The sequence below is a fragment of the Syngnathus scovelli genome, chromosome 17 (genome assembly GCF_024217435.2).
Source record: "Syngnathus scovelli strain Florida chromosome 17, RoL_Ssco_1.2, whole genome shotgun sequence".
NCBI lineage: Eukaryota > Metazoa > Chordata > Actinopteri > Syngnathiformes > Syngnathidae > Syngnathus > Syngnathus scovelli.
The window spans coordinates 7505620-7520747 of NC_090863.1; the positions used below are offsets into that span (position 1 = coordinate 7505620).

The window sequence follows — 15128 nt, forward strand, 5'->3', positions numbered from 1 at the left end:
TTATTATTATACACATTAGTGTTAGAATTAGGGCTGTAGAATGATCCGAGTCGTGTTGTTTTAAAACTACATTTATTTATGTTTGTACGGCGACCTTGAGTGCCTTGAAAGGCGCCTTATAAATAAAATTTATTATTATTATTATTATTATTATTATTATTATACACATTAGTGTTAGAATTAGGGCTGTAGAATGATCCGAGTCGTGTTGTTTTAAAACTACATTTATTTATGTTTGTACGGCGACCTTGAGTGCCTTGAAAGGCGCCTTATAAATAAAATTTATTATTATTCTTATTTTATTATTATTATTATTATTATTATTATTGTCTAACAGGTGGCATGCACACAGTTTGGGGAGGGGCGAGCCAGTGCGCGTGCGCGAGTGCGCGTTCTACGTCAAAAGCGTAACATTCAGCACATGATGACATATGTGACAAGGTCTACACATAGAATAACAACAGCGGTTACACAGCCTCCACCGGAGGCGTAAATTCGAACCGAGTCACCGGCGAACAGAACCAGATTTTTTCTTCTTCTTTCCTCCGTCCTCTCTTTTTTCCCCCTCCATCATCGTTAAGGCTACGTACGAACGAACAAAAATGGGAAAGGATTATTATAAAACACTCGGCATCAGTAAAGGAGCCACGGAAGAGGACATCAAGAAAGCATATAAAAAGCAGGCATTAAAATGGCACCCGGACAAGAACAAGTCCGCAGCAGCCGAGGAGAAATTCAAGGAGATCGCGGAGGCTTACGAGGTCCTCAGCGACCCCAAAAAACGGGACATCTACGACCAGCATGGCGAAGAAGGTAACGTCATTAAAACTGTCAGTCATCTTCAATAGCGTGACGTAATGTGTCCTTTAAGGTTAAGTCAAAATATGTTTCGCTTTCACAGTTAATAACCATCGATCAGGTTTAACTGCGGAACAGAATTTTTATTCTCGTAATATACCTAATTATTTGATCTCCAACTTCAACATATAGGCTATACATTTGTCAAATATGTGAAAATCTGAATTTTTATGTCAAATTTCAGTTATTTGACAGATTGAGTCAACCATCAGTTCTAAAAAGGGGTGAGGCAAACTATCAATATCGTCATGTAGTATCGTTTTCTCACGGTATAGTAGCAAAACGTTGTGACAAAATATTTATATTCATATTTTTTTCCTGTCACGGGACAGCTTTGATACACAAGTATCCATTATTGATCAGTTTTAACAAGGTGTGCAACGAAATATTGTGCATTCTGGTGTAACATATGGATAGGAGAAAATATTGATACTGTGACAAACTGTATTGTATTGAACAATTCCGTATTGACAAAGAACGAAGATCCATTTCACTTGTGGCATTTTGAATGCCCGTTTTTGTGCTATTCAGATGTAACAAAATATCGTATCATTTTCTCAAATGATACATAGTTGTGACAAAACTGGCCTACTGTGTCTTTTAAGAAGGAGAATAGCAACTATGTCTGATGTGAGTTCATCTTTTAGGTCTCAAGGGAGGAAGCGGTCCCACTGGCGACAGCCAAGGCAACACCTTTACATACACCTTCCATGGAGACCCCCATGCCACTTTTGCCACCTTTTTTGGCGGCTCCAACCCCTTTGAGATGTTCTTCGGGCGCAAAGCGGGAAACGGGCGCGACGACGAGGACATGGAGGTGGATGGAAACGACCCCTTCGGTTCCTTCAGCAGCTTCAACCTGAATGGATTTCCCCGTGACGTGCACTCCGGCCCAGGCGGGCAGCAACAGCAGCAGCAGCAGCAGCAGCAGAAGCAGCGGCGTAAACAGGACCCGGCTATCGTCCACGAGCTCAGAGTCTCCCTGGAGGAGGTCTTCCACGGTTGCACCAAACGGATGAAGATTTCTCGCAAACGGCTGAATCCAGATGGCAGGACCATGCGCACGGAGGACAAGATCCTCACCATCGAGATCAAACGAGGCTGGAAGGAAGGGACCAAGATCACGTTCCCACGCGAAGGAGACGAGTCGCTCAACACCATCCCGGCGGACATTGTATTTGTCATCAAGGACAAGCCGCATCCACATTTCAGGCGGGAGGGTTCCAACATCGTGTACCCCGTTCGAGTCAGCTTGCGACAGGTGAGACGTCAACTTTTCCCAATATTATATCTTCCTTTGCTGTATTTTATGTTTAAAAAAGGGCATTGGGAAATAGCTGTACTTGTGGATATTTGTCACTTGACATAAACGAGGAGCAACAGCTAATAATAGCCGCATGTGCGAGAAAATATCGCTATGGGAAACAGAGTGGGATTAAATGGTGTTTCAATATTTGTTCCGACTACTTTGGATGAATCATAGTTGGGGAGAGAGGGAGAGATTCATATCAGAACAGCTAGTAGGAGGAATAGTAAAAATACATGGCGGGATCGTGCATGCTCACACGTGGGTGGGTGCACGTGTGATTTGTCAATGCTGATATTATGTACAGTAAGTGCAGAAGTACTATGCTCATTCAGAAGGACTGGATTAACAGATTTTCCGGACCACTAGGAGGAAAAGTCGGTTTTGATGGGGCCTTACACACCGGCTACGTGTCAACTGACTGTTTTTCATCTTCTCTGCAGTCGTTGTGCGGATGCTCGGTGACCGTGTCCACCATCGACGGCAACACATGCAACATGAAGATCACCGACGTGGTGAAGCCAGGTATGAGGAAAACGGTGGCGGGCCAGGGTTTGCCCCTCCCCAAAAATCCAGAGCAAAGAGGAGACCTGGTGGTGGAGTTTGATGTGAACTTTCCAGAAACGTTGCCCGGCAACACTAAAGATGTCCTGAAGCGCCACCTACCCACTTAGGATAACTTACGGATCACACATGCCTGGAGAAATGTGCAATCTCTATTTTTGACTTTATTTTTTAAATAAATACCACGCATGCTGCCAAGTGGATGGAAGACTGGACCTTTTATGTACATGGGCCTCTTTCCCCGCTATTACACGCTTTAGCCATAAATGTCCCGTGCTATGTGCCAGATGACAATCTCAGCATTTCATTGTGTCAAAATTTTAGCCATCATTGTGACTGTGTTTTAAAATAAATATTTCACTAACTGAAGCATTTAGCTAATAGTTACCCACACTGTACATACTTTTCTGTCTTTGAGTGGCCTAAACTGACATTCTCGACCCAATTAACACCGTATTATTAACATACCATATCAGGATTGCCCAAACAGAGGTACTGGGCCCCAAACTGGTTGACTTGAATTTACTTAGGGGGTCTGTCTGCAGACTGCAAGATCCTGTTGAGGAATAAAGCTAGTTGGAGTTGAGCTAAGTTGGAGTTCTCAGCTGCTGCTTTTCAGCTGCCAACACTGGACATTAAATGACAATTGCACCCACCAGGGGACGCTACATCACTCACCATGACGTAAATTTGGGGAGAGGGCCCCTCTGAGGGCTGAATGTTTACACTGAGGGGGCTCATTTGTTTTTAGCTCCAGCAATTCCATTCGCCACCATCCAATACTTACAATATTGAAAACTCTTTCTGATACATTGAGATCACGCAGCGATGCTGCACGAGACATGATGATGAAAAAAAATTATGTTTCATGTTATCGTGCTATCTATTTATGCAAACGTGCATAAACGCATTAGGAAGATGTGTTATTTCCGGTGGTGGCGGGTGTACCTAATGTAATGGCCGCTTGGGTGCACAGGTGTACCGGTGCTGCCGCCGCCGCTCCCAGTGCGCCTGCGCCCAGCTGAAACGCGCACAGAGCGGCTATTGTTAGCAGGGCAGCCCGCAGGTTGCCTCTCTCATGCACTTGATCCCCGGCTACCTGTTGCACGATTCCCGCAGTCTTTCGATCCCCTGCAAAAGTCGCTGTTTCGGAGCGAGCCGCGGCCAGGTGAGCGACGGAAAATTCTCATCGGGGAAAAGAAGCGAAGTTAAGCAAGACGGAAACGGGGAGGCAAAAAAACGAGATTACAACAGGTTCAAATGTTTTAGCGATTTGACGTGCTAACGAGACGCGCAAAAATGCCGCTGGGCCCGTGGAGGAAGAAAAACAAGTCAACCAAGGAGCACCTGGTGGACAACGAGGAGGTCGGCGGCGGCCACCACGCAGGCGCGACTGGCTCGCTGCTCGCCGGCAACAAGTTGGCGTCGAACGGCGCCGTGGGGTTGCCGCCGCCTCCTGCCAACCTGCGGCCCAAACTGGTCTTTCACACGCAGTTGGCCCACGGCAGCCCCACCGGAAGAATCGAGGGCTTCTCCAACGTCAAGGAGCTGTACGCCAAGATTGCAGACGCCTTTAATATCAGCCCACCCGAAGTAAGAGCACCCACCCACCGCGACACTTAACCCTAATCAGGGGCTTCACAAACTGGTGGAAAAAGTATTAAGGATTTACTTACATAGATATAGAAAGAGAAAAAAAATCAGACCAAGATGAGGCATTTTTATAACTTTTTTCTTGTGATAATTTCAATATTCGACATCAAGCACAAACACGATTGTACTTTGGATATTGTGACGCATCCGGCGGTGGTCTTTCAAAGTGTGAATTCACAGGCGACTTTTGTGCGACTGGATGGTGAGTGAGATGCGAAGCTGAAAAAAAACTCAGCAATTCTGTCTGGCGCCTTCCAAAAGGAGCCAGACAAGGCAGGTTTTAGTCCGTGGGGTGTCATCATCTCTGTCTGTAGCACTCACGTGAATGTTCCCATTTGTACTTTTGTGATTAAAAAGTGCTCATGAATAGATTTTGATAATGCCATGCGGGCGGACAAGTCTTGATAAACTAAATCCTGTAGGTGTTTGTAGCATGCATTCCACATGTATTAAAACAAAGTGATGTATTTCACATTGGAGGCTTGATAACAAAAATAAAGAGCTTGATAGTCTTGATGACTAATAACTAGTTACATAAGTGTTGGTCAAGCTGGGCGTTTTTGTTTTTTTTTTTGCTGACAAAAGATAAAATTCTTTGCTAAAGTCGACGCCGCTGCCAAGGTTGTTAAACACTCATGACGGATTAAAAGACTGAATATTGCAGTCATGTGTTGATGTGGACCATGGCAGGAAGTCCCTGACGTCCGCTTATGTGGGCACTGCCTCAAATTTGAGCAGATAACCTGCACCAGGCCGTCCCACTGCTCCCCGAGGGAGCATCTCTTTGAGCCTCCTCCCCTCTGTAAACATGTAAGTCATCAACTTTTTATCGATCCTGTTCTCGAGTATTGTTGCTCGTGAAGCTGAATGAGAATTCAAATGTTAACTTGCAAGAGGGAGAGGTCTGGCTTCTCATTCTTGGAGCGTGATAGTTGGCACCAATCCACTGACATCTATGACATCATCTAAGTTCACAGTCTAGATCATGTGGGCACAAGCAGCTTCACCTTCAGGGTCAAAGTCTGCTTTTATCTGCTTTCATGGAGTTTCTGAGGTGTGGCCACCAGCACCGTTTACCTGCATGCACAGCCGTATTTACTTTGTTGTTGGTGTGATGGACTTTCTAATCCAACAGATTAAGTGCCACAATCTCATTTGTTCAAGGCGTGTGTGTAATTTACTGCATTTATTTGTATCGTTTCGTTTTTTTCAGCATGTTGTTGGGCTATGACAAGTGAGCGGTAAACATCCGATTTACCTTTAAGGTTAATGATTGCACCGCCTTGATGCTGATGACTGTGATTTGCTTTGTAAAAGCAGAAACCGCTGACCTCGGCACTCTCTAAAAGCAGTTGGCACACAAGACAAAGATTAATTTAACGTGTATTTATGCTGAAAAAGCCCTAATTGCATATATAGTTGCAGATGTATACTGATAAATAAATCATGGAGTGAAGGACTATTACTGATAAATAAGTGGCATGACATTGTGGAGTAGATGCATGCTAAACTGTTTACATGCTCGCGTAAGTGCTGCTGTTTTGGTTAGCAACGGCGTTAGAACAGGCTTAGCGTTGACTCAAACTGAGGTCTTGAGTTGCGACACATTTTCTCTACAGATGGGAAGGCGTCAAGTTGAGGAGAGGTGTTTATTTTTCATGTCAGCACGTTTATTTCGCAGCGCAAGTAGGCGGTGTTTGGGTGCGAGACTGAATGTTTGCGTTAAATTGCACTTTATTTTTGGACGCCTTTTAATTCATTTTGAAGTGGCCTTTAGTCACATGGAGGACTGAGCACCAGTGCGAACAAAGGATTGGAAGGATTTAGGTCTGGCATAGTGCACATTTGTGCTAAACGTTTGACTGAGCGAAGACATACAGCAGTTAGCTTGTCGTGCTAACTGTTAGCAGCCGTATAATGTGATTTTTGTGATTGTTTTCATCTTATCTTTTTTTAAATTCCATTTTATAATGCTTAAAGAATGTTGGACTGTTTTTAATATAATAGTATGGTAATTGTATGAGAGATGAGTGTTTCCATAAGTATGGCTTTCAGGTTAGAAGGGACGCCAGCTCACGCCAGGCAGCGCCGAAAGCTCCCTGGGGCGCGGCGAAGCTGCTTAAAACTGCTAGCAGCCTTGGTAACGGGCCGTAGGCGGTCACTAATGTACCTCCTGGTGGTGGCTTGAGAAGTGGGGGATGGGTGGCGGTCTGTTTGGGGAGTAAAAAAGTAGACCCTTCACCCTTGCATTCAGCCACCCTCTTCTCCTCTTGCGGCCCCCTTTCCATTATCACCCTCTTCTATTATGGTCTGGGTTCTCCATGGCAACGCATGTTGGTTTGTGTGTATCTGTGTGAGCGGTGCCTGTTGGTACACAGCGTGAAGAAGGCCCGATGGTGAATAACATGATTCACTCCCTTCTTTCACAAGAGAGACATTGTGGTTTTTGCTTCCAGATTGTTAAGCGTAGGAAATATTGTGTAGTCAAAACGCAGCTAAAGTTTGTGCCGTGTTTACGGGAGTGCAACAAATTAATTGGACCACTCGCTGGGTGTCAATCTGTTTAAAGTGCTGTGAAATCAGCTTAGTGCTTCTGTTCATCACACTGATGAGCTCTCTAAAGTGTGAAAGGTCATTTGTCTTTTTTATGGGCTACACACAGATGAGAGTCGGGGCCATCAGTGATTAACGCGCCTTCTGTCGTTTGAGCTCAATTGACTGAATTGTTTGATTTTTAAAAAAATTTAAATTCTGTCACACAGATCCTCTTCTGCACACTCAACACACACAAGATCGACATGGACAAGCTGCTGGGCGGCCAGATCGGCTTGGAGGACTTCATCTTCGCCCACGTCCGGGGTATCAAGAAGGAGGTGGAGGTGTTTAAGTCGGAGGATGCGCTAGGACTCACTATCACTGACAACGGCGCGGGGTTTGCCTTCATCAAGGTGCTTCATCTCACATTTGCCACCATGCGATAAAAAGGCAGCACTGCAGAATCACCATGTTGACAAAGGAAGCAAGCTAATAAGATTTTGTGACTACTTATTTTGAACTTTTTTTTTTAAAGCAAGAAAAGTATTTGATAGTCAAGTAGGGATTAGCTGCGGGAAATGTTTTGCAGGAATGACAAAAGTATTGGGACACATGACCATTCCACACATACCAGGGAGTTCAGTCTTTTCCTGTTGAGGGCTTAAAAAGTCATAGGATTGAGGGGCCTGCCTGCCTTAAGGTTGACATCTTTTTTTTGTTTTTTTTCTGGTGTGTCCCACTCGATCTGGTTCTGCCTCGATTATAAAGCGATTCCATTACAACCCAAATCTACCAGAGTTGACATTTTTGTTATTACTGTACTTAAAGGCTTTCTCTTTAAGCGCATTTCACATAGCCATGATTTTTTTTCTATTCGTGCAATCTTGTTTTCCGTGTGTGCCGATGGCAGCGCATTAAAGAGGGCAGCGTGGTGGACAAGGTGAAAGTGATCTGCGTGGGCGATCACATCGAGCGCATCAACGGCTGCAATATCGTGGGCACCCGCCACTATGAGGTAGCCCGCATGCTCAAGGAGCTGCCCAGGAACGAGACTTTCACCCTCAAGCTGGTGGAGCCCATGAAATCCTTTGGTGAGTGACACAAAGGCATATTTATTAATTCCCGTAAGACTACTAAATGAGGTGAAATCTGGCAGAAATGCTGGAGCCGCGGTCCAAGGGCGCCAAGCCCAGCGGTGACAACAAAATTGTGAACGGCAAAGGAACGCTGAGACTTCGCGCCAAGGGCCCCGCGACAGTGGAGGACGAGGCAAGTGCTGTGACTAATCAATATAAAAGCAGATCAATAGAAAGCATATTAAAACATTGTGTTTACATTGTCCAGCCGACGGAGTTTGAAGAGAAAGCTGTGAAGAAGGTGGATGACCTGCTGGAGAGCTACATGGGCATCAGAGACACAGAACTTGGTCAGTGTTATTAAAAGATGAAATGCACTTCAAAGTGAAATACAACTGAAAGTTTTTTTTGTCGAATTTCCATCCAGCGGCCACCATGGTGGAGGTGGGCCGTGACAAGAAGAATCCTGACGAGTTCGCCATGGCGCTGGACGAGACCCTCGGCGATTTCGCCTTCCCCGATGAGTTTGTCTTTGACGTCTGGGGCGCCATCGGAGATGCCAAGCAGGGAAGGTTCTAGATTGACAACCCGCCCTTGAAAAACACACATGCACAAGTGAGTCTCTGTGATGCTTTGGCGAAGTGCATGGGACACTTCTCCTGCCTAAACACGTAATAGCCGTGTCATTTTTAATACCACTTTTTTTAATAGTTTTTTAATATATAAATATAGTGATCACGCTGATTTGTCAGCTGTAATTTTAGCAATTTATTTGCGTTTGGTCGCTTTCAACGGGGCATAGTATGTTAAATGGACTTTTTTAATTGCCTGTACACAAACAGTTGGGTGATCCATGTGAAATTAAACAAGTCAATATTTTTGTCAGCTGCCTGTTTTCCCAAAATGACTCAATTTTGATCATTTATGCAATCTTGCCTCTGACTTTATGATCATGATTTTGCAGCTAGGCAGGGTGAAATTGCCATTTTAAAGTGATCAAGTGAATTGCTAGTGTTTTGGGAGTCACAACAAAAGCTGTACTTTGTAGTGGGGGGGGGGGGGGGGGGTGATCAAGAGACCACCCTCTCAAAACCAGTTGATTTAATTCACATGAAAAACAGGCTTATTTAAATGTTTACCATTTAAAATGTATTTTTTTCTGCCATCACAACAAGAAGGGAATCACTGCTGTTGGACAATAAAAGTGTATTTTCAAAATTTCCATGTATTTCACTCGCAAAGACAATTGGCGCACGCACAATGTTCACTACAACAAACCTTTATTTGTGTGCGGAGTATAAAATAAGAGGCAAAAAATAACAGGAGAAATAAATGTGCAAAATAAATACACGTTAGTCTTTGGAACCATGAGGTGTGTTCAAAGTTAGTAGATATATAAGTCGTCTTGGCATTTAGGGGTTTTGCACGAGATTACTATGGTTTCCCAATATATACTTAACAATAACGCTAAAGATTAAATTCACAGCAACAAATGTGACTATGTGCCGACTTGACTAACAGTTTTTAAAAAAAAAAAAATTGAAAAATTGGCGACCCGATAAAAATTGACCGCCGACCCGTTTTAGAGCCTCAGCGCGGGGAACCCTGGAAAGTTTTGCATCAATTTGGCACTTGTTGTACTTTACATCCATGATAGTACGGCATACATATTTGTATAAAGAAGTGTTGGTGACAATTTGAGTGTCGGTATGAGGTGACGTAGCCCTTGCAGCCCGGACGTGCGCCCTGCCCCCCTCACAGCTCGTCTTCTCCGGGGTGGGTGGCCTTAAAGGCGTCGCCAGTCAACTTCTCCTGTGCTTCCTTCATCCCGGACACCACTACCAACACAAAATCTTCTGTGAGATTCTTCTAATGAAAAACATGTGCCTTGGGAGAAAAGGATGAGAACACATTACCTTGTTCTGCGCTGCTGTAAAAATACTTGTAGTTGGGATTCCCATTTGTGTTAGTGATTTCAGGGCGGACTTTACCACTGGGATCTGCAAGAATATTGAATCCTTATTCATTGATCAATTGCAACTAAACATGCCAGGAACATTACGGATGGCATTGGAGTACCGAGAAAAAGGATGCGGGGGATGTAGCCTCCGTCGGGACTGAAGGCCTCATCCTTTGGCTCCTCCTCATCCTTTCGCGATCAAAAGACACCAGCGTGAAATCAATTCCCCTCATGTGGAATATCGATGGACTCCTTACCTCCAGGTTGATCATCACAAAATTATGGGCGAGTTCTACAATTTCCTTGGACTCTGCAAATTTAGGCTTGAGTGCTGAAACAAGCCAAAACCAAAGTTAGCCTATTTTGCATGTGCGTGTCATTCGATGTTTACCTTTGCAGGCTCCGCACCACGTTTTGTGGATGATGACCATGAGGGGTAGACCACTGGAAAGACACAAATGCTCAACATTAAACCCAGTTGCCCATAGAGAAGAATGGACATAAGAACTGCAATGTTTCAAATCACACTTAGAGCCATACTGTGATGTGGCTGTTTAGTCTAAAGCCAACTCGCCTGGCTGATGCCTCATTCTTGCCATCTTCAAGCGTCCTCCAGTGGATGTTGTCCCCAAATCCTGCAAACATGAGCGTCACTTAAAGGCATTTGCTTTTCGGTCAGAGCTCCACCACCAAGCCCAGGTAGAATAAAAAAATAGAGGGGTAGGGGGGCAGATCAGCAAGGGCAAAAAATATGTCAACGAACGCATGAGTGACAAGCTGTGGCGACCCCTGGGGGACAAGATGAAAGTCATAACACCAACATAAAAAACATGAGTGCATCATGACATCACTCAGTTGTCTCAGGTAACTAAGACCATTTTCTTTTACTACAATCTGACACACGTCATAATAACAATGCAAATGTATTGTAAAGCAGTTACATGACAAATAAATGGTTTGCATGCGCTTGTGAATCCATTGATGCAAAAGCCAGGGAGAGATTTGATATGATGGGACCCTTTGGGAAATGTGTGACTGTAATTCTGGATAGTTGGGAAATATTTAGACAGACATCACCAAATCACAGTGCTCAATCTGTTATGCAACGATAATTACCCGACTAATTAACGATTACACGGAAAGGACTAGCATTAAATTTAGAAATCGCCTCCATTCATTTCAATAGTATTATTCAGTGGTAACGTGAAATTTCCGGAATGGAATTTGACAATGTGATTGTTAAAATTAGTCGAGAAATGGAAAAGGAGTACGTTAAACGTTAAAGTGGTGGACAAGCTAGCCAACAAGCTCAGCGTCAACTTCCAACACTCACCTCTGCTGTTCGACGCCTCGAGTACATGTGGAAAACATGACAAAGACAGCAAAACGTACAAAGCTGTTGACAAAATACTGTTGAATAAAAAAGTATGCATTTCGGTTTTTGGTTTTTTTTTTTTGTAAATAAAATTGGTTTTAATCGATAAGCAAGCAAGCAAGCAAGCGACTGTAACAGCGACGCAAGCAAACCCGACCGGATGTCCAATTGTTCAGTTTCACAGTGACACCAGATTTCTGGATCCTCTCGCTGATTTCTTCCCATTTGATTATCAATTTAATATGGAAATGATTGGAATCTATTAAATATTGATTACACTGTGTTTTTATTGGATAGTACAAACACAACTAATGCATACAAAAAAGCATTACTTTTATTTTTTCAAGTTTCGGTCACGTGATTTTAACCCGACCGCGTGTTCCGGTGCGCTGCCTCTCCTCGTCAAGTTAAACAACAAAAGGCTGTCACTGCACCAGAAGTGCACACAAGTTAAGTTTTTACGAGGAGAAAATGAATCAAAATGGGGCGAATTGCGCATGTTTGCAATTTTATTCCAAACCAGAAAATGTATTAAACTAGACTGTTCTTTTGTATGTTAATTTTCGTATATTCTTTCATTCTTCACACATTCCACACTCTTATTTCGAAAGTACAACCGGAAGTGTGGGGCAACTTCCTTATCGTTATTGAACACCATTGCTTTCTGCTAGCCTCACGTGTAGCAGTAGCAGCATCAGCCGCAGAAGCAGCAAAATACAAAGTGTTTCGTCTTTTTTCAAAGGTAAATCTGTCAAGTTACATAATATTTCATACGACCCCGTATCGTTGTAAAGTTAAAGTGACCAAAATCGTGTCGTTAAGTGGCTATCCTAGTTAGCCTCGCGCTAGGCTATTATTAGCTGCAGTAGCCTTCGAACAATGTGTACAACATGTAACACCTGCCTAATAATGTCGTCAATGTAAACGCACCGAAGAAAGTGTAAAGTTAATTGAAATGTCATTGTTTTAAAATGGCTGACGGTGACACTTTTGTTGTTTTGGTTTTAGAGCGTCTTCCTCAACAACACGTTGTTTTATTAACGAGACAATGTCCATTTTGCGTACCACGGGAATTGTTGTTTGTTATTTTTTAAACGGTGTTTTTCCTCCCAGAAAGCACAATGAACCAAGAGAAGCTCGCCAAACTCCAGGCACAAGTCCGGATAGGTGGAAAGGTATGCTCAATTGTTAATAATTTTGTGATATGTAGTTTAGGTTTGATGTAACGCCAAGTTGTTTTAGGGTCTGGTTGGCCACTTCGGTTTTCACAACGCCTTGCAAAATAGTGCTGTAAGGTGGGTTGGATGTTTGTTGGGCTTTCTAACATAACTTTCATGGCCGTTTTATTCTAGATTCACTTGATAGGCGGTATGTGTGGCCTAAAGATGTAGATTTCTCTCCACTGGTTGTGAACCTCCTGACATCAGCGTTCCCTTTATGGCTAGATGGGGAGAGGGAGAGAGAGTTACAGGCCTCCAGCTGTTGGCCTCATTTCAACCCCCTGACAGTTTGCTTTATGTCTAGATGAACGGATGATTTGAACACAATGAAATAGGACTTACAGGACATACAAGTTAGCAAGGCTGTTAAAAGTGGAGTTTTCTTGGTCATTTGAATATATGGAAAACATTACCGATTTTTGTGACGTGAAATTTAAAACCAGATCCAGTTAGTGAACACCCATCTATAGTGGTACAGGATAATTTTGAGGCAGCCAACAAATCAAGCCATTGCCAACTTTGAACTGAAAGGAGGACGATTGCTCAAATTCGTTTCGGTGATCAGTTTGTGTGGTTCGCTCAAGTTCTGTTCTTTCCTCAGGGAACAGCACGCCGGAAGAAAAAGGTGGTCCACAAAACGGCAACGGCTGACGACAAAAAGCTCCAAGGCTCTCTGAAGAAGCTCTCCGTCAACAACATCGCCGGCATCGAAGAGGTGAAGCCTCCAGAGCATTTTATCTTTCATGCTACTCTATCAAAAAGAACTATTTGTGAAAGGAGGCGTACAAGAAAAGAAGTCTCAATATCACATGCTATAGAACAATCAGAAGCGCAATTTCCTTTTTGCTTGTTTTTTTTTATCCATTCATGTGCAACTTCTAATTGCTCCGTTTTGAATGTCCCATAGGTGAACATGATCAAAGACGACGGCACGGTGATCCACTTCAACAACCCCAAGGTGCAGGCATCGCTGTCAGCCAACACGTTCGCCATCACGGGCCACGCCGAGACCAAGCAGCTGACTGAGATGCTGCCCGGCATCCTCAGCCAGCTGGGCGCCGACAGCCTTAGCAGCCTTCGCAAGCTGGCTGAGCAGTTCCCGCGGCAAAGTGTGTAGAAACAAACGCGCACACACACATAATGCCAGTAATCTTGTGTTGAATATGAATTGCAAAAGACTTAAAACATGCCATAATACAATCATCCAGTTTCTTCCCACAGGAAATAGTGAAAATAGAAATAACACTGGTCAACATTTTTTTTTTTTTTCCAACAAAATATTTATTGAATTTTAAGTTGCAAAAATGACAACAAATTTAGCCAAATTTCTAATGAGAGTTGCAAATTAATTTGTAAAATGATTGTCATCCAGCCCTACTTTTGACCCTTGATGGGTCAGGCAAAAAGAGGAGCCATGATTTGAAGAAATGCACTTGTAGATGTGTGATGTCTGGTTTGTGTTGCAGCGATGGACATGAAAGCCGTGAAGGAGGAAATAGCAGAGGAGGACGACGACGCCGTCCCAGGTAAACATCCTTCTCGGGAGACTCTTGAGCGTATCTTTTAATCGCTTCTGAGCAAGAACCCTTTTTTTTTTTTCCTGCTTTGTTTTGTCTGGCAGATCTCGTGGAGAACTTTGATGAAGCCTCAAAGAACGAAGCCAACTGATCCCTTTCCCGCTGCCAACCGTTTTCTTTTTTTAATCTGTCGTTCACTCGCTCAGAGGCTTTCCTCGTGCGTAGAGACGGTTGTTCAAGGTGCAGCGCATCCTCGTCGTCATAAAAAAATATCTTTACATAACACCTTTTGATTGCGGTGGCCCCAGTCAACACCTGAAGGACTCAAACGGCTTTAAATCAGCGCTGTCTACGTGGCTCATATTTAAGAGATGCTTTATGAAAGGTGACAATAAAGAATTCAGTTTACATGTAGTGGCTGGAAATGATTTAATAAAGTTTTTTTTTGGGAATGTTGCTGTTTTCTGCATTTTATTTCCCAAGGGGAAATGGATGCCTACATCATTTTTGCTTCCTCCAACTCATTTTTTTAATCTTTTCAACATTTTCAAGTATACAAATAGTAAAATATAGTAATGTATAATAAAACCCCAAATAATTACAGATAACATTTTTAATCACAACTCAATATTGAACTGGTCAAAGTAAAATTAACAAATATACTGTATAAAATGAGAGGTTACAATTTGTAGTTAAAAAAACTACTGTATGTTTAAAGGTTTATTTCTAATGTGATAACCATTTTCAAAGTGGGAGCAACTTCTTGGCTACCAGTTTGATATATCGAACAATAAACTGTTCAATTTTAAGTTAATATGTTATAATTATGTGCAGACTGTTAGCATTGTGCAAAAATTAACAATTTAAATATTAAATAAGGTAGAGGACAGATACATATGCAACACGATTTCTAAAAATTTCTGCAAGTGTTTACATTATGAAATGATCATTTCTACAAAATTGCAAGGAAATTTAATGTCCCATCACTGGTGAGCTATTTTAAGAACAAACCAAAAACGCAAAATTCTGTCATTTGTTTTGCTAAACCCTTCCACTGGGAATGG

General features: G+C 43.0%; 4 protein-coding genes across 4 annotated transcripts; 3 read left to right on the top strand and 1 right to left on the bottom strand.

Annotated features, from left to right (window-relative positions):
- The first annotated feature begins 602 nt into the window (after positions 1–602).
- On the top strand, positions 603–2931 carry dnajb4 (DnaJ heat shock protein family (Hsp40) member B4). Its single transcript, XM_049747314.2, has 3 exons — positions 603–813; positions 1506–2119; positions 2608–2931. The coding sequence occupies exons 1-3, from the start codon at positions 603–605 to the stop codon at positions 2836–2838; spliced, it is 1056 nt and encodes a 351-aa protein (XP_049603271.1). The 3' UTR covers positions 2839–2931.
- Positions 2932–3726: 795 nt separating this feature from the next.
- gipc2 (GIPC PDZ domain containing family, member 2) lies at positions 3727–8871 on the top strand. Its single transcript, XM_049747315.2, has 6 exons — positions 3727–4321; positions 7144–7329; positions 7827–8007; positions 8073–8185; positions 8261–8342; positions 8420–8871. The coding sequence occupies exons 1-6, from the start codon at positions 4028–4030 to the stop codon at positions 8569–8571; spliced, it is 1008 nt and encodes a 335-aa protein (XP_049603272.1). The 5' UTR covers positions 3727–4027; the 3' UTR covers positions 8572–8871.
- Positions 8872–9255: 384 nt separating this feature from the next.
- Positions 9256–11488, bottom strand: txndc12 (thioredoxin domain containing 12 (endoplasmic reticulum)). Its single transcript, XM_049747335.1, has 7 exons — positions 11286–11488; positions 10527–10587; positions 10344–10396; positions 10210–10283; positions 10072–10141; positions 9909–9992; positions 9256–9830 (listed from the first exon to the last, which is right to left on the bottom strand). The coding sequence occupies exons 1-7, from the start codon at positions 11383–11385 to the stop codon at positions 9748–9750; spliced, it is 525 nt and encodes a 174-aa protein (XP_049603292.1). The 5' UTR covers positions 11386–11488; the 3' UTR covers positions 9256–9747.
- Positions 11489–11909: 421 nt separating this feature from the next.
- On the top strand, positions 11910–14472 carry LOC125984970 (transcription factor BTF3 homolog 4). The gene is made up of 6 exons (XM_049747340.2): positions 11910–12069; positions 12441–12502; positions 13149–13262; positions 13455–13656; positions 14014–14073; positions 14169–14472. Exons 2-6 carry the CDS (start codon positions 12449–12451, stop codon positions 14213–14215), a joined length of 477 nt encoding a protein of 158 aa, XP_049603297.1. The 5' UTR covers positions 11910–12069; positions 12441–12448; the 3' UTR covers positions 14216–14472.
- The last annotated feature ends 656 nt before the right edge of the window (positions 14473–15128 follow it).